At 45.4% G+C, this 25,320-nt stretch overlaps 1 protein-coding gene across 1 annotated transcript in view; it reads left to right on the top strand.

Moving 5' to 3' along the window:
• The window catches only part of ATP6V1B1 (ATPase H+ transporting V1 subunit B1), a 166,473-nt gene that overhangs the window by 11,926 nt on the left and 129,227 nt on the right, over positions 1-25,320 (top strand). Inside the window, exon 2 of the mRNA XM_068274471.1 lies at positions 25,028-25,083. Coding sequence (XP_068130572.1) covers positions 25,028-25,083 — 56 coding nt within the window. The remainder of the gene's footprint in view (positions 1-25,027; positions 25,084-25,320) is intronic.

A 25,320-nucleotide genomic window follows, 5' to 3' on the forward strand; every position in this document is an offset into this window, starting at 1 on the left:
GATTGTGCACGAAAATTGGGCCGTGATATGAGTTATCACGGATAAGTGAATCCCTCCCCAGGTGTGCACCAGCTCTCTCACTGTTTCTGGTTTGTTAAGGTTTTACTGCAAGGAAGTTCAAAGAGTCATTAGCTCTGCTGTGTTTCATAGTTTAAAATACAGAGTGTAATTTGTAGAGTACATATGTCATCGCCGGCGGGAGACTTAGGCGCAGGATACAGTCGGTATATGGCTGATCCTGCTGCTGCACAAGTCCTGGCGACGTTAATTACTATTCCCCCTCCAGGCCGCCATGGATGGTGGGGAATGATGTAATTTGGCTTCTAGCTATTGCTGGAGGCCGAATTATAGTGTTTTAAAAGTAACTTCAGCTCCGTCTTCTGACAGCGCCGATGTTACCCAGTGTGCGCCCAAATCTCCTGCATTGTGATTACAGAGCTCGTAATTTGTCAACTGCTAATGTTAGAGAATGATGCAATGGTATAAAAGAAAAAGCTATACAACTGAAAATAAAATAATGAGATGCTTTTCTTTGCTACTGAAGACCTATGAGTTATCTGTACTAAACATGCAATTCATTATATCATAAGCTTTTGGGTTTTTTTTCCCCGCTTCAGTATCACTTTAAAGGATACCAGAAGTGACATGTGACATGATGAGATAGACATGTGTATGTACAGTGCCTAGCACACAAATAACTATGCTGTGTTCCTTTTTTCTTTCTCTGCCTGAAAGAGTTAAATATCAGGTATGTAAGTGGCTGACTCAGTCCTGACTCAGACAGGAAGTGACTACAGTGTGACCCTCACTGATAAGATATTCCCCTTTTTATCTCTTTCCTGATCTCAGAAGCCAATTTCTGCTAGAAAAGTGTTTTATAGTTGGAATTTCTTATCAGTTAGGGTCACACTGTAGTCACTTCCTGTCTGAGTCAGCCACTTACATACCTGATATTTAACTCTTTCAGGTAGAGTAAGAAAAAAAAGAACACAGCATAGTTATTTGTGTGCTAGGCACTGTACATACACATGTCTATCTCATCATGTCACATGTCACTTCGGGTATCCTTTAAAGTCCTATATATAAGAATGCAATACATATTTTAGGATAACTGATTTTACATTAATTATCCTGGGTTCAGCATTAAAAACACTTCATATATGTGTAAATATTGTAACTCTACCCTCCCAGTGATGTTCAGCCTAGGCTATTTAGTTATGAAGCCTTCTCCTCGAGACCAGGGGCCTGATTCACAAAGCGGTGATAACTCAGTTATCACGCCTAAAAGACTTTAGGCGTGATAACCTTTGCACCAGCAAAGTTATCACCGCTTTGTGCTCTAACTCGCGCGAAGTTCCATAGGGCTTAATGGGCAGCTTTGCGCGCGGGAGTTCGCGTGAATTCCTTCAGATCACGCCTAAACTAAGTTTAGGCGTGATAAAGGGCTTTTCACAGGCGTGCAAAGTGTTTGCACCGCTTTGTGAATCAGGCCCCAGGTGTTACTTCTGCTCACTTTGGAACACACAACAAACAAACATTCTGCAGCGAGGCTCCTTCCCAGCAGTGAAGAGGTCACCACCAGTAATAAACTGAAGAATGTAAATCAGGGAGAGGAAAACGTTTACAATGCACAAATACCGACTAAATAACTTACAGATGAATATTGTAAAAAAAACGAAATTTTATTAATTGTGTTATTTTACTACAGTTCCTCTTGAAGCAAGGATTTTCAGAAGTGTGGCCAGATTCTATTACCCACCTCTGCAGGTTAGCAAGTCATGTGCCCCCCTCCCCCTAACACTTTCACTGGTGGTGACATCTTTAGTTCTGCCAGGTGATCTGTACTGAATGTTCGTTACTGAGAATTCTATGCACAGAAGGGGGGTATTGCCTGCTTGGGAATTAGAAAAAGCTGTTATTTCCCACAATGCAACAAGGTTCACAGACAGAAAACTGTCAAGACCATGGTCATGACATCACACTGTGGGAGAGGTTTCACCACAATATCAGCCATACAGACCCCCTGATGATCTATTCAAGAAAAGGTAAACAATTCTCATGGAAAGGGGTATCAGCTACTGACTGAGATGAAGTGCAATCTTTAGTTAACCACTTCAGGATTCGGCGTACGCTTAACTACACCCCTGAATCCTGAAGTGGATTGCGAGCGGCCGTTCCATGTCAGTTCACGGAGCGTGTCTCCGTGAACACCGATCGCGGCTCGCATGGTAAATGTAAACACACGGGGAAGATCTTCCCCGGTAGGCTGAAGCCTATCCTATCCGGCGCAGGACGGAAATCCGTCCTGCGCCGCTCACAGGGGGAGGGAGAGGGAGGGAAGGGGAAGGAGGCCAGGAAGCGCTGCGGAGGGGGGCTTTGAAGAGCCCCCCCCCCCCCCCGCAAGCGCAAGCAGCCGGCGGCGATCAGACCCCCCCAGCAGGACATCCCCCTAGTGGGGAAAAAAAGGGGGAAGTCTGATCGCCCTGGCTGCCAGCTGATCGGTGCTGCGGGCTGGAGAGCCCACGCAGCACCGATCAGCAAAACCACCCCCTGGCACAGAAGTGGTTAAAGTTTCTCTTTCAGGCAGCAGTTGGATTGACGTCTTACCAGTTGTGTTTTCAACTTGTTTCACAACAAAAGTCATACCTCCCAACTTTTTGAGATGAGAAAAAGGGACACTTAAGTCACACCCCTGGCACACCCCTAATCACACCCCTGATCACGCCCCGTCACACCCCTAGTGACGCATACCATAAAGATTTCATATGAAAAATATGTTATTTTATCATTCAAACCACACTGGTCCTTTCTATCCTGGTTCATTTTCCTTTATATCAATATTTCAAAACTAGTAATATATCAATTTAAAGGATGGGAATTAAGTTTACAGTCCAACACATTTTTAGTAGAGAAATATATATATATTTACATACACAGAGGGACAAAGTCCTGAAAGAGGGGCAAATGAGGAGGAAAGGGAAAAGCCTCTCAAAGAGGGAGTTGGGAGCTATGAAAAGTTGTTTGATAATAGTGCTGCATAAAAGGCTGCTGGTGAGCGTGTATATGGGGGCGTTAGAGCTGTGCACATGTCGCTGCATAATGCTTCAGCCTTCAGCCCCTCCCCCACCCACCTACCAGCACCGATTGGACAAAGAATGGGCACATCCTGCTGATATCCAATCAACATTTCAATCACAACATTGATAGTAAATGCCATGGTTTTTCTAGATTCTCATTGACTTTAAAAAGGAACTGTAACCCAGGACTGAGCTTCATCCCAATCAGTAGCTGATACCCCCTTTCCCACCAGAAATCTTTACCTTTTCCCGCATAGATCATCAGGGACTTCAGTATGGCTGATATTGTGGTGAAACCCCTCCCACAGTGTGATGTCATGACCCCATGGTCCTGACAGTTTCCTGTCTGTGAACCTCGTTGCATTGTGGGAAATAAATGACTTTTCCAACTGCAAAGCAAGCAGTATCTCAACTAAAGAGGTCACCACCAGTGATACATTTCAGGATATAAATCAGGGAGAGGAAAGATTTTACAATGGGAAACACTAATGAATCTATAAATGAATATTGTAAGAAATAAGCAATTTTGTTCATTATGCTGTTTTCACCACAGTTCCTCTTTAATACTTATATAGGGCTTAATTCTCGAAAGAGTGCTAACTTGCTGAGTGCTAACAGTTAGCACGCAAAGTGCCATGCGCACATCTTTGCGTGCGCAACGTAACTACCGCGCGCGATAACGCAGACTTTGCGCACATACGGGCGTGCGATTCTGCGCAAAATTCCGCATTGAAGCACGCAAACGGTAGTTACCGCGCGGGCGCGAAGATGCGCGCACGGCACTTCGCGTGCTGACTATTTAGCACGGGCTTGCTAACAGTTTGGATTCTTTAGAGAATCAAGCCCTTTGAATCTAATGTCTAATCTATCAAAAGCATTGCATGGTGTATGCTACTGTTACTTGTTTCCTTGCATCTGTCTCTGACTCTCCGCCCATCTATTCATATCATGGATGTCTATAGATGCTCAGTTTTTGTAGCCTATGCACACAAAAAATTCTAAACTGAAAGCCGATTGGTTGTTTTAAAGGATACCCGAGGTGACATGTGACATGATGAGATAGACATGGGTATGTACAGTGCCTAGCACACAAATACCTATGCTGTGCTCCTTTTTTTCTTTCTCTGCCTGAAAGAGTTAAATATCAGGTATGTAAGTGGCTGACTCAGTCCTGACTCAGACAGGAAGTAACTAAAGTGTGTTCCTTGCTGATAAGAAATTCCAATTATAAAACACTTTCCTAGCAGAAAATAACTTATGAGAGCAAGAAAGAGGTAAAAAGGGGAATTTCTTATCAGTGAGGGTCACACTGTAGGTACTTCCTGTCTGAGTCAGGACTGAGTCAGCCACTTACATACCTGGTGATTTGTAACGCTTTCAGGCAGAGAAAGAAAAAAAGGAACACAGCATAGTTATTTGTGTGCTTGGCACTGTACATACACATGTCTATCTCATGTCACATGTCAGCTCGGGTATCCTTTAAAGTGGACCCAAATTAAAAATACAAGATTTCAGAAATAAAATCTATTTTCTAAATTATAATAATAAATAGCAGCCTTTTTTCAGCTGCATGATGACAAATATAAAATATTTTACATTTATTGGAGGAACCCCTCCCTTCCTTTCATATTGCCGGGACAGAATCCTGGTGTCTGGCCAAGGAGGAATTGCTAATGGCTGCCACCTGTATAACCCTAGTTATGAAAAGAGAAGGGTGAAAAGCATGCACTGAAATGCTCATAGGCTTGAAGGAGTGTTTATTTATCTTTGTATGTGTCAGAGAGGTGCAACTAAACATTTTGAATTAAAAAAATGTTTGGTTTGGGTCCGTTTAAAGCAGCACAGGCAGTGATTGTTGCCGTAGATCAGAGTAATGCTGCAGCACTGGGTGCCCCTTGTTTGCCTGCACATCATCTCCCTGCTCCCGGCTCTGCCCTGGTTGGCTGGCGGTGTTGTACTGGAAAATCACCCTCTTGACCTGACAGATGCCATTACTGCTAATAGCCTGAGATCTGGCAGAGCGCATTCTCCGCTTTGTTCCCTCCCTGACCTCCACTCTCAATCTGTGACCTCGCCGACCTCCATTCTGCCAGGTGTGAAGGTGCACACGCAATTTCACACCACGCCGTGGGCCCGCCTTCCCCGCTACGCTCTAACTGAGGTCCATTACTGGGGGTCACATCTACCCTCTGTCATTTCATCGGTTGCATTCAGGGGTGGAGATTTAAACAGGACCTGTAATGAATAACATAATGAATAACATTGCTTATTTTTTACAATATTACTGTAATTTATAAATTATTTAGTGTTTGCCCCTTGTCAAATCTTTCCTCCCTCTGATTTACATTCTGACATTTATCACAGTTGGTGACATCTTTAGTCCTGTCAGGTGCAGCTCGGCGGAATGTTTGTTTCTGAGAATTCTAAAGCCAGTGAGAATAATGCCTGGTCTCCCAGAATGCCCTGGTAGGAGAATTCTGCATAGCAAAACAGCCTAGGCTAAGCATCACAAGGAGAGGGTGGGGCTACATACCAAAAAGCAGCAATATATAGATATAGGAAGTTTTTCTGATGTTGAAACCAGGAAAATGACCATAAAAGGAGTGCATGAAAAATGGGCACTGGATTTTGTTAAAGCGGAATATAACCCTACATTTCAACTTTACTCTAAAATATTATTTACAGCATATTATATGCAAAAAGCATTTTTTTTTTTACTAGACCAGCATTGGAAGGGTTAAACACAGACGTTTCAAGTTCCGTGGTGAGAAATATGCAGAAGTTCAGATTGTTACATTCTATGTATCTATTGATAAACAGTTACACACTCTTTGGCAGTCCTCCAAGCTCCTTCTCAGTCAGAGAGATGAGTCATTCAACACTTAGATACATTTCTGTAAACAAAATGTATCTCTTTTCAGCTTCGGATGCATCTGCAGAAATCTAAAGGAACTTTAAAGCCCTGTGCAACCCTTCCAATGCTGGTCTAGTAAAAAAAAAAATGCTGGTTGCATATAATATACTGTAAATAATGTTTTAGAGCAAAGTTGAAATGCAGGGTTATATTCCGCTAAAGAATATTGTTTATATCTACCAATATTTTTTGTTTTTAAAGTGTAGATGGTGTATATTATTGTAAAAATATTTTGGTACAGTATATAACTAGTGATGCTCAAATCCAGATCCAGGAGACACCCGGATAGTTGCTATCCGGATTTCTCCCAGTAAACCTGTGCGGGGTGGGCAGGGGGGTCAAGCTTACCTGTCTGACGTCTTCTTCGTCCGTCCCTGGTGCCTCCCACGATGCGTTCCATGCGGCAGTCACGTGACTACAAACACTTCCTCCTTCCGGGTTGAAGGAGGAAGTGTTTGTAGTCACGTGATGTGCGTGGACCGCATCGTGGGAGGCGCCAGGGAAGGACGAAGAAGACGTCAGACAGGTAAGATTGAGCCCCGCCCACCCCGCACAGGTTTACTGGGAGAAATCCGGATAGCAACTATCCGGGTGTCTCCCGGATCCGGATTTGAGCATCACTATATATAACAATATTTTATCACAACTTAACCTAACCCTATTCTAACCCTAACAGTCCGTCCGCCCTCCCCCCCCCCAAGTCTAACCCTAACCAATTGGTCTGTGATATTTCATTTTCCAAAGACTATGGTCTGATGTGTGTATGAGCCTTTAGGCCCAGATCACACTGACATATGAAAAGCTGCGTTTAACGCACTGCAAACAACTGCAAAGAGAAGTGATAACGTCAGGTGAGCAAATATTTTTTTTTTACTAGTTGACACCTCCAGGGGGTAAATGTTAGTCCTGTCGGCAGCAATCTTTGTGTAGTGGTGATGTTCGCGGTGCTTGTGCACACATTCGCGGGAGTGCACGTGATCGTGGTTTTCCAGCCCCTGGTATATATGTTACGGCCAGAACCCGTAGTGTGGCCACTTCTAGTTCTGGCCGGCCACTTCGGGTTCTGGCCGGCCAATGTGCGAAGTGGCCGCAGCGCAGCGGCCAATGTTAGAAATGGAATGTTACGCCGTCTCGCTGCGGCCAAATTGATGACAACTTGCATAATTTAATGAAATATAGCCGGCGGCAATGTAATAGATGAAGCCGCCGGCTTTCGCACTGCCTCTCTCCTCCCCCGCCTCCCTCCTCTCCCCGCCTTCCATACAATAAATAGCAGCCGGGGACACCCAGCGGGAGAGTCATTCGTCGCGGCAGCAGAGCGGGGAGGCTGCAGACATTGCTTCTGCCAGCACCCGCTCTGCAGGAACCGCAGGATTCCCCTGCCGCGACGAACGACTCTCGGGACACGCGTGTCCCCGCCGGCTGCTACTTATTGTAGGGGAGGCGGGGGAGGAGAGAGGCAGTGCGAAAGCCGGTGGCATCATCTATTACATTGCCGCCGGCTATATTTCATTAAATTATGCAACTTGTCATCAATTCTGGCCGCAGCGAGACGGCGTAACATTCCATTTCTAACATTGGCCGCTGCACTGCGGCCACTTCACACATTGGCCGGCCAGAACCCGAAGTGGCCGGCCAGAACTAGAAGTGGCCACACTACGGGTTCTGGCCGTAACATATACATGTTTGAAAAATTATGTTTTGTTACAGCCGCTGTAACAGAGGCCAGAAGAATTTGGCATATACCGTACATGTACATTTACATTTTTGAATTTTTTGTTGTTGTATACACTGTAGCAGAGGCCAGAAGAATTTGGTAAATACTTTTTTTATTTTTATTACACTCAAACATGTCCCTCACAAAAGCTTGACTGTGGGTCGATGAGCAGGAACTGGTCAAGGTGGAAGGCGGAGTGGAGGGTTGTTGAAAAGGGACAAGGAAACCAGAGATAGACAATGAAGAAGCTGGACCATCAGAACGGTGGCTTTCACTTTGTGCGCTGCTTTTCTTCTGGTGTTGTTCCCATAGTGCTTTGTGCTAGGAGGTCATGTGCTTTCACAAAGCAGTTGTACCTAGGTGCGTGTTGACCTTCTCATAAGTAAGTTTCTTATGTCACAGGTTGCAAATGGCATTGCTGTTGTCAGAGGCACACAGAAAAAAAAGCCACACTTTTGAGCCTTGTGATGATGGCATTCTGGAGGTAACAGTAGAAGCTGGTGGGTGTGTTGGCTGGCTGACCCCCGGTGCCGATACATTTTATTGTTTACCTCCAGATCCAGCAGCTTGACATTTTTTTGCTGGTTGTGTATTATTTCTTTATCATATGCTGATTGTTGTGACAGATTTGCACCCTCTCGCTCCTGTGTGATTGCCAGCGCTGTCAGTGGCAGTGCACATGTTCGGCGCGTTAGACAACAGTTCTTTAAACCAGCTCCTGCTTGCAAATCCTAATGGCGGTGACCGCACCCAGAATCCTTTGACCCTTCGCAATAAAAATTGGCCACTGGTCCCTCGCCTTGGTTGTCTATGTACATCAGAGTCACTTCTCTCTGGCACCTTCCCGAATTGCTATCCGTTTGACGTGCCCCTCACCCCCACTTGGCTCATTGTCCCCGCTTGGCAGCCTGATGAGCTGGCAGCAAGTCCCCAGCCCAGCTTTTGTCTCTTTCCCGAGAAACAATCCCAAACTTGAACGGGAGCCAAGCGACTGATAACTCCCCACAGACCGTGCTTGTTCAGCTGTTTTGGGTAAAGTGCTTGTCCAGCTTCACAAAGTTTTAGTGCCTGTAGCCCCCCAAAACCTCTCCATAAAGTAGTGGGGTGTGGGTGTCAAGGCACCTCTAGGAAAAAAACACAGGAGACAAAAGTGGGAGCCCAATGGTGCAGTATGTCAAAATAACTGGAAATTGTTGAAAAGTAAGATAGTACTCACAAAAGTAGGTTGCAGGGGGGCAACCGACCACAGGAAGCAGGTGGAGACAATAAACCCGACTCCACTCGGGGAGGTCGATAGGGACCTGGATGCGGTCGCTCTCCTTGGTAAAAGAAAGAAGACTGATGCCCACCGTGGTGTTCTGTCCCCACCCCTCAAACGGGTAACGTATGGGGGTATAGAATGCATAATTTTGGTGAAAGAGGCACTGATATTGTCCTGAGGAAGCGGGCTCTGACCCGCAAAACGCGTTGCCTGTGCTACTAATAAAATCTTTTGTTAATACAAAGATTTTTAGTCACTGAGGTAAGCTACTTCAAATTTCTTGTCATTTTTTAAACTGTTTTTAAATGCTTTTTTAAACCACCAGGGCACCTCTTTCACCAAAATTGTGCTCTCCATAAAGTAAGCAGAGCATGTCTGAGAGCTAAAACATATTTTTGTTGCCTTGGGTGATTCATTTTTGTTTGGGGGGCTCCTTCTCACTAGTGGTAGATGCTTTCTTTATTCAGTCCTAAGATCTTTTGGGAATCAGCCTAGTGACGCCACCTCGCCGCCCTCCGCAGCGTCCCCTAAAATGTTAAAGTGACACTTTAGCAAAAAAAAAAATTCATGATATAATAAATTTATTTGTGTAATACGGATAATTAATAGAACATTAGTAGCAAAGAAAATAGTGTCATATTTTTATTTTTAGGTATATAGCTTTTTTTATATAACATTGCATCATTCTCTAATAATTGCAGTTTCCACAATACACTCAGCATTTTAAATGATTTAACAGAGCAAGCTATTGACGCTGAACTTTTCTCTGCAGAAAAAAACATAAACAAAAAAGAAACAATGAAAGGGCTGGTGAACACCAAGAGCGGTTCTGAGCGTTTTTAAAAACGCTTGCGGATTGAAAACCATTTGGCTAATGTATTTCAGTGGGATGGTACACACCAGAGCGATTTGTTTTTTCCCCAAACGCAAACTTGGGTCCTGCAGGGTTTTTGCGGCTTTCTGAGGCGATTCTGCCTCAATGTTAAGTATAGGAAAGTGGAAAATCGCTCTGAAAAGCGCTAGATCAGAGCAGTTTTCCAAGCATTTTTGTTACAGAAGCTGTTCAGTTCCAGCTCTACTGTAACAAAAAATAAAATATGCTACACCAAAACGCTCCAAAAAACACTAGACATGTGTAGAAAATCGCTCTGCACATGCCTAGAATCGCTCTAAAAAAAAAACACTTCAAAAAACACTAGCGTTTGTGGATACACTAATGGTTTTTGGTGTGCACTGGCCCAGAGATAGTTGAGATAAGAGCTTCAAAAGACAGTGCTGTCCAGACTTTATAAAGTTGCAGAGCTCACGGAAGCTCCTTTGCATAGATAACAACTGAAGTTTCTTAAAGAGACACTGAAGCGAAAAAAAAATTATGATATTATGATTTGTATGTGTAGTAGAGCTAAAGGTAGCTATACACTGGTCGATTTGCCATTAGATCGACCAGCTGACAGATCCCTATCTGATCGAATCTGATCAGAGAGGGATCGTATGGCTGCCTTTACTGCAAACAGATTGTGAATCGATTTCAGCCTGAAACCGATCACAATCTGTTGAGCTGCTCCTGTCGCCTGTGCCCCTCCCTCCCCCCCCCATACATTACCTGAAGCTGGCTCCCGGGCGTCTTCTCCGCGCTGCACGGCTCTGTTCTTGCTCCATCCCGGCGCTTCCTGTGTCACTCCGTGACCAGGAAGTTCAAATAGAGCGCCCTCTATTTGAACTTCCTGGTCACTGCAGTGACACAGGAAGCGCCGGGATGGAGCCGGAACAGATCGGTGCAGCGCGGAGAAGACGCCCGGGAGCCAGCGTCAGGTAATGTATACCTGATCGGATCGGCCGCCGCTAGCGACGTGCACCCTACCCGCGGGCGATCGAGGGTAATTTCCCGCACGGCTCGATCGACGGACCGATCCGATTTCGGGAGGAAATCAGATCGGCGGGTGCGTTTAGCGCGAACGATTGGCAGCAGATTCGATCCCAGGATCGAATCTGCTGTCGAAACGGCCGTGAATCGGGCCAGTGTATGGCCACCTTAAGAAATAAAACATTAAGATCAGATACATCAGTCTAATTGTTTCCAGTACAGGAAGAGTTGAGAAACTCCAGTTGTTATCTCTATGCAAACAAGCCATTAAGCTCTCCGACTAAGTTAGTCATGGAGAGGGCTGTTATCTGACTTTTATTATCTCAACTGTAAGTGAACTGTTTACTTTTTCTCTGCTAGAGGAGAGGCCATTACTGCTCTGAAAGAATCATTTTGAATGCTGAGTGTTGTGTAATCTGCACATATTATAGAATGATGCAATGTTAGAAAAAACACTATACCTGGCTGAAAATAAAAGTATGAGAATATTTTCTTTGCTGCTAATCTTCTAGTAATTATTCATAGTACACAACCAATTCATTATATCATATATTTTTTTCGCTTCAGTGTCTCTTTAAAGGAATACTATTGATACCCAAGTGTTCTAAAATGACAGTGTGCAAATAATGTCTAAGTAGCTGTGTAAACATTTTCCTACTTTTCATGTTAAATATCAGAGGCAAAAGCTGTAATTTATTGAGGGTAGGATTTAGCTATATTGGGACAAATCAATTGCAGAAGGGGTGTCTGCTTCAATGCACAGCCAGGGTTGCATATCAGACTACAGAAAGCAAATATCAAACATATCAAACTCTGAAAGCAAAAACAGTATGAAAAGCTGTGACAATTAGTTACATTTCCTCTGCTCTCTTCAGACACTTCAGTCAGAAACACAGGACACAGGAGCTGTTGGGAGCTCTCTTCTCTGTCACACACAAAGCTACACATAGAGTTAACTGATCAAGTGTGAGGGGAATTTCCCCTCTCCTCATGGCTCAGTCAGTCTGCCAGTTTTGGCATCAGTAAAGTTTGAAAGTATTTTGATAACAGTAAACAATGAAGTTGCTACTAAAATGTATACACCAGTACTTAGCAGCACTTCCCAAACAATTCCTGTGTCAATTGAAAAAAAATATGTGAATCGATAGTATTCCTTTAACTCTCGCACCTGAGCAACCACGCCAGTCCAGGATATCCCATCACCTCCAATTTATGCTTGTGGCAGCAACGATTTTCATCCAATTCGATTATAATAATCAAATTAGATGGACGATCTACCGTAAAATCGACAGATGTATGGCCAATTTAACCATTCTCTTAAAGGACTACTGTAATGGGAGGGATATGGAGGCTGCCATACCAGTTGCCTGGCAGCCCTGCTGATCCTCTGCTGCTAATACTTTTAGTCATGGACCCCGAACAAGCATGCAGCAGATTAGGTGTTTCTGACATTATTGTCAGATCTGACAAGATTAGTTGCAGGTGTGATTCAGACTCTACTGCAGCCAAATAGATCAAAAGGACTGCCAGGTAACCAGTATTCTTTAAAGCCGCCCTGAACTCAGAACGTTGTCTCTGCTCTAAAAGATACGCATCAGCATCATAAACTTTAACCACTTCGCCGCCCGGGTACAGTATATCTACGCTCCTTTGGACTTCAGTTCCCCGCCCGGAGCGTAGATATACGCACCCCCCGCCGCTACCGCCGCCGCTGTCCGCGCTCCCGCTCACACTCCCGCGATTGTGCACGCCGCTGCCCGCTCACCCGGAGATCAATGAACGGGAAAATCCATTCCCGTTCGTTGATCTCTGCCCCCGCAATGATCGGCATGCTTCTACGAGAAGTAGCCGATCATTGTGAAAAAACTCAGTTTCCCAACCTCCCTTCCTGCAAGCGTCCTTCCGACGTTTGTAGGACACCTGTAAAAAAAATTTAATACTACACCCAAAAACATTTTTCACATACAAATAAATTATTATCACTATTCATTTTAACTCATTAACTCCCACACTCCCCAATTGTTACCAATACATTTTTTTTGTAATATTAAAATAAATTAAAAAAAATTACAATAAAAAAAAAACTTAAATAGTTACCCTAGGGACTTAACTCTTTAAATATTTATGTCAAGAGGGTATAACACTGTTACTTTATAAACCATGGGCTTGTAATTAGGGATGGACGCAAAACTGAAAAAAATGCACCTTTATTTGCAAATAAAATATTGGCGCCAAACATTGTGATAGGGACATAATTTATACGGTGTAATAACTGGGACAAATGGGCATATAAGTTACATGGATTTTAATTATAGTAGCATGCATTATTTAAAAACTATAATGGCGGAAAACTGAAAAATAATGTAAAAATAATTTTTTTCCAAATGTTTTCCTATTTTCCCATTAAAACACATTTAGAATAAAATAATTCTTGGCATAGTGTCCCACCTAAAGAAAGCCTAATTGGTGGTGAAAAAAACAAGATATAGTTCATTTTATTGTGATAAGTAATGATAAAGTTATAGGCGAATGAATGTAAGGAGCGCTGAAAGGAAAAAATTGCTCGGATGCTGAAGGGGTAAAACCCCTCAGTTGTGAAGTGGTTAAACAATAAAACATTTCCTTGTTACAGCTGATACAAATCCTGCAATAAATCTACAGCGTTTCTACTTCCTGATTCATGAAAGCAGACATATTGTTAACAGCCTGTGCTTTCAAATGAGCTTATCTGCCATCTCTGTCATGGCAGTCATGTGACACAGAGAAGAGATCAAATTACAACTTGTGATTAGTCACAGATGCGGCGGAATTAGACAGGCTAAGCTCTGTAAATACATACAGAGTGCATTTCTCTGCTTTCCTTCTGTCCTGTGCAAGCGTTCAGGTCCACTTTAAAGGGAAATAGATATGGCAGTCTCAATATTCTTCTCACTACCAGGGGCGTAGCAATAGGGGGTGCAGAGGTAGCGACCGCATCAGGGCCCTTGGGCCAGAGGGGCCCCGAGAGGCCCTCCCTCAATTACGGTGTTAGCTTTCTATTGGTCCTGTGCTGATAATAATCACTTCTATAGATACTTTAAATATTGGTAATCATTAACAACCTGCTCCCCATTCCCTTCTTGCACCTCTGACACTGTAGTTGCCATTGGCAGGTTTTGGTGCGCCGTATCAATTGTTATGTATAGAGTGCTTAGGGGGCCCCATTGTAAAACTTGCACAGCTCCTTAGCTACGCCACTGCTCACTATTCACTAAGAGCTTAACCTAAAGCTTGCTTAAACTGATACTTCAAGAGCAAATGAAGGGAGAAGAATATTAGGGCTGCCATATTTATTCCCTTTTAAACAATACCAGTTGCCTGGCTGCCCTGCTGATCTAATTGACTGCAGCAGTGTCTGAATCACACCAAAAAAAAAGCATGCAGGTATTCTTGTCAGATCTGACAATAATATCAGAAACATCTGATCTGCTGCATGCTTGTTTAGGGTTTATGGCTAAAAGTATTAGTGGCAGAGGATCAGCAGGACAGCCAGGCACCTAGTATTTCTTAAAAAAAAAATGTCAGCCTCCATATACCTTTAACTTCAGGTTTCCTTTAAGTGAAAACAAATTGAAGAGATAAACAATTGTGTCTACCCTACTACTCCTAAAAACTTACTTTTAGATATCCCACAGGTTTATTTTATGTTTAAAAACATAACTAAGCAGATTTATGGTTTTCTCTTAGCTGAATGTAACAGTCTTTTTCTGCATCTCGGAGTGCTCAGATTTCATCCTCGTGTCACACTGAACTCCCCTCAGCCAATCAGTGATGAGCAGGTCATGTGAGAGGGAAGATGACAAGCTTGATTCTCATCAGCAATGTACCAAATAGAGCCAGGCTGACAGATGAGATTTATCACAGCAGAAACATTTCTGATAGACTGGAATGCTGCTGGCTGCATAATAAACTCAAAACAGTGGATAAGTGGAATTTGATTTTGTGGCTGACAACCCCTCTTTAAAGAGAACCCGAGGTGTGTTTAAAAAATGTTACCTGCATACAGAGGCTGGATCTGCCTATACAGCCCAGCCTCTGTTGCTATCCCAAACCCCACTAAGGTCCCCCTGCACTCTGCAATCCCTCATAAATCACAGCCGTGCTGTGAGGCTGTGTTTACATCTGTAGTGTCAGTCTCAGCTGCTCCCCCGCCTCCTGCATAGCTCCGGTCCCTGCCCCTGTCCCTTCCCTCCAATCAGCAGGGAGGGAAGGGATGCAGGCGGGGACTGGAGTTCTGCAGGAGGCGGGGAGAGCAGCAGACTGACACTATAGAGATAAACACAGCCAGCTCTGACAAGCTGTTTGTCAGCAGCGTGGCTGTGATTTATGAGGGATTGCAGAGTGCAGGGGGACCTTAGGGGGGTTTGGGATAGCAACAGAGGCTGGGCTGTATAGGCAGATCCAGCCTCTGTATGCAGATAATATTCTTCAAACCCACCTCGGGTTCTCTTTAAGGCTACTTTCACACTCACATGAATATGGACTCCCCCTACCCCCAATTTCAACCATATTGGTTAAAGGGACTCCGAGCAGTGCAGAAACTATGGAAAGATGCATATCATTTTAAAGCTCTCTTTTTCCTCTTTCCAATGATATATAAACCGCCGCCCTACGCCTTTTAGTTTTCGCTATTTTCGCGATTGAAATTGCCGCGGCTGTGATTTCAATCGCGAAAATAAAGAAAACTAAAAGGCGTAGGGCGATGATTTAGGGGTCGTCAGAAAGAGGAGAAAGAGAGCTTTAAAAGAGCTTTAAAATGATATCCATCTTTCCATAGTTACATTGTATTACACAGGGCGACTTTTTCTGCTGAATGGAGCTGCTGACACTGGGGAAAGTGTCGTCCTGTGTAATACAAGTAACTATGGAAAGATGGATATCATTTTAAAGCTCTCTTTCTCCTCTTGCTGGCGACACCTAAATCGTCACCCTACGCCTTTTAGTTTTCTCTATTTTCGCGATTGAAATCGCGGCCGCAGCAATTTCAATCGCGAAAATAGCGAAAACTAAAAGGCGTAGGAGGAGAAAGAGAGCTTTAAAATGATATGCATCTTTCCATAGTTTCTGCACTGCTCGGAGTCCCTTTAACCACTTCCGGATACCGGGTGGTTTTGCTGATCGGTGCTGCGTGGGCTCTCCAGCCCGCAGCACCGATCAGCTAGCAGCCAGGCCGATCAGACTTCCCCCCCTTTTTTCCCCACTAGGGGGATGTCCTGCTGGGGGGGTCTGATCGCCGCCGGCTGCTTGCGCTTGCGGGGGGGCTCTCTTCAAAGCCCCCCTCCGCAACGCTTCCTGGCCGCCTTCCCCTTCCCTCCCTCTACCTCCCCCTGTGAGCGGCGCAGGACGGAATTCCGTCCTGCGCCTGATGGGATAGGCTTCAGCCTATCAGGTGCCGGCGGTCCCCGGCCAATCAGAGGCCGGGGATCGCCGATCTCCGCCACGGCGCTGCTGCGCAGCAGCGCCGTATACATGTAAACACCGGGGAAGATCTTCCCCGTGTGTTTACATTTACCCTGCGAGCCACGATCGGCGGCTCGCAGGGTGTTCACGGAGACACCCTCCGTGAACTGACATGGAGCGCGTATGAGCGGCCGTTTCCATGCAATCCACTTCAGGATTCAGGGGCGTAGTTAAGCGTACGCCGAATCCTGAAGTGGTTAAACCATGAGGCATATCAGCGTGAAGCTGACCAGACCTTATCAAAATCAGAGACAATTCTTATAGCTAAAATGATACATGTTGTGTTTGTCCCTCTGAAACACGGGGAGTGCTGACCAGTGTGGTAGATGGGTGTAACAGGCCCGGAAGGGGCATTCTAGGAGCTGCAGACGGAGGCCACACAAATAGGACATCCACAAAGGAAGCATCAACACTTGCAAATTAATCTTTTCCTGAGAGTGAAAGAAAGACAAGGGCTGTGCGACCGGAGCAGTCTTCCCCCGGCCTCGCCAGTGCCATCGCTGTGGCTCCCCCTTGTTTGTTCCTGCCTCTTCACGCTTGGCCAGTCCCTGGGGTTTTGTATGGGCCTTTTCTTTGGCCTCCCTCACATGACCGTGCAGGTGTGTATGGGAACCCTGAGCTCTGCTCTTAATTAGTGGAATAGTTTGAGATTCCCCGCCGGGCCTTTCACAGGGGCTGCTGGCTCAGGATAGGCCGGCCAGGCCTGACAACACAGTCCAGACTGACACTTCACACAATGGCTGCGGAGTAAAGGCCAAGCTGTACTGGCTAAAAAGCTGAGCGCTTCCAGGGAGTGTCTCAAACTTCCCCGACAGTTACTCTTCCGTAATCATCACACGCTTTTCTATCCATTCTAACATCTCCCAAACTGATTATTTACATTCAGCATCATCATTTATCTTAAAGGACAACTATCGTGGAAAATTGTAAAAGTTATACACATAAAAATACACCTATATAAAATGAATATTTATCCCAGAGTAAAATACACTATAAATTATTTTTTTCATACGTCGCTGTCACTTAGTGAAAATCTGCCAGATTTGACAGGTTTTGGACTAGTCCGTCGCCTCATGGGGCATTTGACAGGTTTTGGACTAGTCCGTCGCCTCATGGGGCATTTGACAGGTTTTGGACTAGTCCGTCGCCTCATGGGGCATTTGACAGGTTTTGGACTAGTCCGTCGCCTCATGGGGCATTCTGAAGTATTTATTTACAAAAGCACTTACTGAATGGCAGGTGCTCAATCCAACTGCGAGAATAGTGTGAAAGCCAGCAGAGAGGCTGGCTGGTATTTTTGTATACATCTTTTCCAGAAAGTGCCTTTGTAAAGAATAAAGGTAATACTACAAATACAATAAATAATACTGAGAATTCCCCCTGAGGAGATGAACTAGTCTAAAATGTGCCAGATCTGTAAGATTTTTTACTATTTGCTGCAAGTGACAGCAACATATGAAAAAGTAATTTATTACCTCTCCAGGTTACCGCAACGCATCTTCAGTGCAAGTTCTCCTCAGTGCTTCTTAGTGTCTGTTCTCCAAGGCAACAGCTGGGGTCTCTTACCATGTGACCGACCAGTGAGACACTGGCTGCGGCTGGGAGAAATTTGGATCTGGTTACCTCTACTGGGGAGTATCTGGCTACCTATACTGTGGAAATAGCAGGCTGCCTGTGTGTGTGTGTGTGTGTGTGTGTGTGTGTGTGTGTGTGTGTGTGGGGGGGGGGGGGGGGCCTGGGGGGTATCATCTGACTACCTATATTGGGGGGGGGGGGGGTGATAGCAGGATATGCTGGGAGGTCATCTGGCTACCTATAGTGGGGTAACATCTGGCTACCTTTAATGGGAGGGTTGTCTTGCTATCTATTCTGGGGGGACATCTGGCTACTACCTCTAGTAGGGGGAAATCCAACTACCTATACTGCAGGGACATCCGGCCACCTATACTGGGGGGACATCCTTTCAACAGAGTGGCTGAGGAGGGGGGCTCTACATTTATTGCACTGCTTGGGCCCACGTGTGGTCTTAATCCGGCTCGGCGCGTACTTTTTAAAAGTAGGGGGGGGGGGGGGAAATAATAAAAATTACAAAAAAAACCTTGCTTTTTTATATTGCACGCATGCTTGCAGACAGATTGCAAGATTGCAACTCGCAAGCAGTCCACAAAAATGCTTACAATCTATAAAAAAAACACTTGTAACTCTTTCAGTACAAAAATTATGCATCAATTAAATGCCGGGAGGCTAAACAGGACTATACTCATTGTACTTCATACTCCTGGCCCTGTCCTGTGAGCCGGGACTCTCTGCTCAGCCAGAGGGAACCCACCGCCTCACAGATGTCCGGAGAAGAACAATTAGCGGCCGCACAAAACTGGACTAGTCACTCTTTTGTGAGCGCGCTTGGATGTCCCCCATGTGCGCCCGGACCAGAGTTAATAACGCATTATTCCTCCGCCTAACGCTGATTGCTTGTGACAGCAGCTGTGAATTTTGGGTGGGTGTGTGCATGGGGTCAGCCTCAAAGACTTTTACTTGTATTTTTGTCAGTTTTTTGCTCTCTCTCTCACACACACTTTGCAAAATTGGCAACTGCTTTTTTTGTCTTTTTTTCCTCCTTGAAAAAAGCAGCCCACCCACATAGCTCATTTTACCAAGGAAGTTTTTTTTATATCATTATTATTATTTTTTTTTCCTCTTCAAAGCTCAGCTCAACCCCTCAATTACAGAAATTGGAGTTTTCCGGCCAGATATTCTCCGGATCTTAATCCGTTACAGGATTTCACGCTCTCCCCAGTTTACTTTGATAATGTGAAGCTGCCTTGTCAGGAGGACATTGGAGAAACCGAGCGCAGACTTCTCTTCTGTGTGATATCTGCCTACGGCAGGCTGTAGGTGTAGGATGATTGTTTTATTTACCCAAAGTTTGCACACACCCAGTGGCGTACCTTGGGCATTTTACACATCAATGCTGGGTATTAAGTGACACCTCCCCCGCCCCCAAAAAAGGAAATAGGTGAGTGCAGCATGCTAAGCGCTCATGGGCAGGTAATGCCAGGTATAGGTGTCCACAGTATAGGTAGCCTGAAATAGCTGCCCCCAGTATAGGTAGCCTGGAATAGTTGCCCGCAGTATAGGTAGCCTGGAATAGTTTCCCCCAGTATAGGTAGCCTGGAATAGTTGCCCCCAGTATAGGTAGCCTGCAATAGCTGCCCCCAGTATAGGTAGCCTGGAATAGCTGCCCACAGTATAGGTAGCCTGAAATAGTTGCCCCCAGTATAGGTAGCCTGGAATAGCTGCCCCCAGTATAGGTAGCCTGGAATAGTTGCCTGCAGTATAGGTAGCCTGCAATAGTTGCCCCCAGTATAGGTAGCCTGCAATAGTTGCCCCCAGTATAGGTAGCCTGGAATAGTTGCCTGCAGTATAGGTAGCCAGGAATAGTTGCCTGCAGTATAGGTAGCCTGGAATATTTGCCCCAGTATAGGTAGCCTGGAATAGCTGCCCCCAGTATAGGTAGCCTGGAATAGTTGCCCCTAGTATAGGTAGCCTGGAATAGTTGCCCCCCAGTATAGGTAGCCTGGAATAGTTGCCTGCAGTATAGGTAGCCTGGAATAGTTGCCCCCCAGTATAGGTAGCCTGGAATAGTTGCCTGCAGTATAGGTAGCCTGGAATAGTTGCCCCCAGTATAGGTAGCCTGGAATAGTTGCCTGCAGTATAGGTAGCCTGGAATAGTTGTCTGCAGTATAGGTAGCCTGGAATAGTTGCCTGCAGTATAGGTAGCCTGGAATAGTTGCCCCAGTATAGGTAGCCTGGAATAGTTGTCTGCAGTATAGGTAGCCTGGAATAGTTGCCTGCAGTATAGGTAGCCTGGAATAGTTGCCACCAGTATAGGTAGCCTGAAATAGTTGCCACCAGTATAGGTAGCCTGGAATAGTTGTCCCCAGTATAGGTAGCCTGGAATAGTTGCCCCCAGTATAGGTAGCCTGGAATAGTTGTCTGCAGTATAGGTAGCCTGGAATAGTTGCCTGCAGTATAGGTAGCCTGGAATAGTTGCCTGCAGTATAGGTAGCCTGGAATAGTTGCCCCAGTATAGGTAGCCTGGAATAGTTGCCCCAGTCTAGGTAGCCTGCAATAGTTGCCCCCAGTATAGGTAGCCTGGAATAGCTGCCCCCAGTATAGGTAGCCTGGAATAGTTGCCTGCAGTATAGGTAGCCTGGAATAGTTGCCCCAGTCTAGGTAGCCTGCAATAGCTGCCCCTAGTATAGGTAGCCTGGAATAGTTGCCCCCAGTATAGGTAGCCTGGAATAGTTGCCCCCAGTATAGGTAGCCTGGAATAGTTGCCCCCAGTATAGGTAGCCTGGAATAGTTGCCCCCAGTATAGGTAGCCTGGAATAGTTGCCCCCAGTATAGGTAGCCTGGAATAGTTGCCCCAGTATAGGTAGCCTGGAATAGTTGCCCCAGTATAGGTAGCCTGCAATAGCTGCCCCCAGTATAGGTAGCCTGGAATAGCTGCCCCCAGTATAGGTAGCCTGGAATAGTTGCCCCAGTATAGGTAGCCTGGAATAGTTGCCTGCACTGCAGTATAGGTAGCCTGCAATAGCTGCCCCCAGTATAGGTAGCCTGGAATAGTTGCCCCAGTATAGGTAGCCCGGAATAGTTGCCTGCACTGCAGTATAGTTAGCCTGCAATAGCTGCTCCCAGTATAGGTAGCCTGGAATAGCTGCCCCCAGTATAGGTAGTCTGGAATAGCTGCCCCCAGTATAGGTAGCCTGGAATAGTTGCCCCAGTATAGGTAGCCTGGAATAGTTGCCTGCACTGCAGTATAGGTAGCCTGCAATAGCTGCCCCCAGTATAGGTAGCCTGGAATAGTTGCCCCAGTATAGGTAGCCTGGAATAGTTGCCTGCACTGCAGTATAGGTAGCCTGCAATAGCTGCCCCCAGTATAGGTAGCCTGGAATAGTTGCCCCCAGTATAGGTAGCCTGGAATAGTTACCCCCAGTATAGGTAGCCTGGAATAGTTGCCCCAGTATAGGTAGCCTGGAATAGTTGCCCCAGTATAGGTAGCCTGGAATAGCTGCCCCCAGTATAGGTAGCCTGAAATAGTTGCCCCAGTATAGGTAGCCTGGAATAGCTGCCCCCAGTATAGGTAGCCTGGAATAGTTGCCCCAGTATAGGTAGCCTAGAATAGTTGCCTGCACTGCAGTATAGGTAGCCTGCAATAGCTGTCCCCAGTATAGGTAGCCTGGAATAGTTGCCCCCAGTATAGGTAGCCTGGAATAGTTGCCTCCAGTATAGGTAGCCAGGAATAGTTGTCTGCAGTATAGGTAGCCTGGAATAGTTGCCACCAGTATAGGTAGCCTGGAATAGTTGCCACCAGTATAGGTAGCCTGGAATAGTTGTCCCCAGTATAGGTAGCGTGGAATAGTTGCCTGCAGTATAGGTAGCCTGGAATAGTTGCCTGCAGTATAGGTAGCCTGGAATAGTTGCCCCAGTCTAGGTAGCCTGCAATAGTTGCCCCCAGTATAGGTAGCCTGGAATAGCTGCCCCAGTATAGGTAGCCTGGAATAGTTGCCTGCAGTATAGGTAGCCTGGAATAGTTGCCCCAGTCTAGGTAGCCTGCAATAGCTGCCCCTAGTATAGGTAGCCTGGAATAGTTGCCCCAGTATAGGTAGCCTGGAATAGTTGCCCCAGTATAGGTAGCCTGGAATAGCTGCCCCCAGTATAGGTAGCCTGGAATAGTTGCCCCAGTATAGGTAGCCTGGAATAGTTGCCCCCAGTATAGGTAGCCTGGAATAGTTGCCCCCAGTATAGGTAGCCTGGAATAGTTGCCTGCACTGCAGTATAGGTAGCCTGCAATAGCTGCCCCCAGTATAGGTAGCCTGGAATAGTTGCCCCCAGTATAGGTAGCCTGGAATAGTTGCCTCCAGTATAGGTAGCCAGGAATAGTTGCCCCCAGTATAGGTAGCCTGAAATAGCTGCCCCTAGTATAGGTAGCCTGGAATAGATGCCTGCACTGTATTGAAAAAAAAAAAAAAAAGTAAAATACGTTCGGATTCCTTGCTTGGATAAAAAACAAACAAAAAAAAAAGCTTTTGATTTTTTCGAAACAACTGATCATTTTTATCGCATTGCCGTAAAATATGATCATTTTCTGTATCGCGTGTGGTCACCTCTAGGGTAAGTTCACTTCAGATTTTCGATTTCAAAACGCTCCTGTCTGCCAGTCACTTGTAGCGCCAGTGAAACGCGTGTGTGTTTGGTAGGGCACAGCTCGGCTAAATAGGATGGAATCCAACCCACTGCGGAGCCAATGTGCTATTCCGACGTGCTGCTGTGCAATTAGACCATCCGCTTCTATAAATATTATCAAATTGGATGAAAATCTGTGCTGGCAAAAGCATGCCCAATTTGGGCAAAAAAATTGGTTGTATGTATCGATCAGACATGCTGCAAGATGTCTGGCCGACATGCTCAATAGGCAATAATGGCATGTCATAATCGCAAACGACGAACGCGAGAAAAACCCCAGCCCGCTGCCCCCCCCCCCCCCCCCCCACTGTACATGTACCCTTCGTGCCCCTACATTAATACTTTACCTCTCCGCGGCCCACACTACTACTCTTCCGGGTTCTTCCATCTTCTTGTCCCATGTGATTAAAACACGGAAGAGTCTGGGGGGTGGCTGAGAGGTAATGTATTAATGCACAGGGGGTACATGCTCACTAGGGGGGGCATCGAGCTGGGGACGGCATGGCAACGGGGACAAGTGCCCATAAAAATTAATGCTGAAATCATTTAGGAATTGGCCTGCAGTTTATTGCGGCCAGCAGATCTCTCTCTGATCAGAGAGAGATCTGTCTATTGGTCGATCGGCCTCCAAAATAGCTAGGTGTGTGGGCACCTTTAGTAAACAAAGAATCTGCAGAGATCCTCTGACGTCCTGTCAGACGATCTCTGCGGATTGTTTGTTTACTAAAGGTGCCCACACACCTAGCTATTTTGGAGGCCGATCGACCAATAGACAGATCTCTCTCTGATCATAGAGAGATCTGTTGGCCGCAATAAACTGCAGGCCAATTCCTAAATGATTGCAGCATTAATTTTTAGATAAAGATGTCATTAATTTTTAGATAAAGATGTCACCGCCAGTGATACATTTCAGAATTTAAATCGGGGTGAGGAAATTGGCCAAACACGGACTAAAATTAATGTTGTAAAATTGTGAAAATAACCAATTTTTATCATTAAAGGGACACTTAAGTGAAACAAAAAAAATGAGTTTTACTCACCTAGGGCTTCCAATAGCCCCCTGCAGCTGTCCGGTGCCCTCGCCGTCTCCCTCCGATCCTCCTGGCCCCGCCGGCAGCCACTTCCTGTTTCGGTGACAGGAGCTGACAGGCTGGGGACGCGAGTGATTCTTCGCGTTCCTGGCCACAATAGCGTCATCTATGCTGCTATAGCATATATCATATACCATATAGCAGCATAGAGGGTGCTAATGTGTCTGGGAACGCGAAGAATCACTCGCGTCCCCAGCCTGTCAGCTCCTGTCACCGAAACAGGAAGTGGCTGCCGGCGGGGCCAGGAGGATCGGAGGGAGACAGCGAGGGCACCGGACAGCTGCAGGGGGCTATTGGAAGCCCTAGGTGAGTAAAACTCATTTTTTTTGTTTGACTTAAGTGTCCCTTTAAGTTATTTTCACTGCAGTTCATCTTGCTTATAACTGTTTATACAGCAGTCTTACCCGAAGAGCTCTTCTTAGAATCCTTCTAACCACATAAAATACTCTCAAAATATGCTATATGCTAATATCGGTAGCAGGAAAAAAGGGCACTGCTATAGACTCTAATGCAATTATCGTTAATACAGCGAAAAAAGCAGAAAGGGCGCGGCGATAAATATCGTTAACAAGATTAGAACATATACGTTTTTGAAGTATGTTATCGTTTTAGACGCTTGCAACGTTATAGTTTTTATCATATTATTTTGTTTGTATGTACAGATTTCACATTATCAAAGATATTATCGTTTCTATGTGTGAAAGAGTGTTTCTGCAGAGGGAGTGGTTAGGGTACCTGGGCGGTTGTTAGTTTTAGGCAACATGGGGGGTGGTGGTTAGGCAGCACCGGGGGGCGGGGGGGGGGGTTTAGGTTTAGGCACCATGGGGGGGGGGGGGTTAGCTTTAGCCACCACGGTAGGGTGGTTAGGGTTAGGCACCACCACGGGGGTGGTTAGGGTTAGGCACCATGGGGAGGTTAGGGTTAGGCAGCACCAGGGGGTGGTTAAGGCTAGGTACCCAGGGGGGGGGTCTGTAAGGTTAGCCACCACGGTAGGGTGGTTAGGGTTAGGCACCACTGGGGGACTCTGTGTGAGAGTAGGGTTGGAGTAAGCTGTATTGTTGAATTACATAACGATTCTTTAACGTTAATATCTTTTTGTTATTATTTCCCATCTGTTTTTACAACGGTATTTATTGTTAACCAAGTTTGAAAACAATGTTTATCGCTATTGAGATTTCGTTATCCATCTGCGCCATTTCGTTATCCAGCCGGGCCCTTTTCTCTAGGTGCCCTTTTTTCATGCACGCCTAATATCAGATCCAGATTATGGTAAAAAGGTGTCAACATAAAAAAGATATCTGAAGATAGAGAATGATGGAAACTCTAAATTCTTTTTGTTTTATTCCTTTCCATAGGTTATCGCACGGTGTGTGGTGTCAATGGTCCTCTGGTGGTGTTAGACAATGTGAAGGTAGGTACTGTCGTTTGCAAGAGTTTTACTATTGAATTTAGAGTATTTTGTCATTTTGTTTTTATTTGTTATGTCCACTGCAAAAAAAAATAAAAATAAATAACTGCAGTACGTTTCTAATCAGAAAACTATGATATCTATTAACCACACAGAGCTATATATTTTGTACCTAGAGGGTGGCGTTCCTGAGCAGAAAGGGAGGCAGGCAATTCCTTTTACACTGCATAACACTGGTTA

The sequence above is a fragment of the Hyperolius riggenbachi genome, chromosome 1 (assembly GCF_040937935.1).
Source record: "Hyperolius riggenbachi isolate aHypRig1 chromosome 1, aHypRig1.pri, whole genome shotgun sequence".
NCBI classification, from domain to species: domain Eukaryota; kingdom Metazoa; phylum Chordata; class Amphibia; order Anura; family Hyperoliidae; genus Hyperolius; species Hyperolius riggenbachi.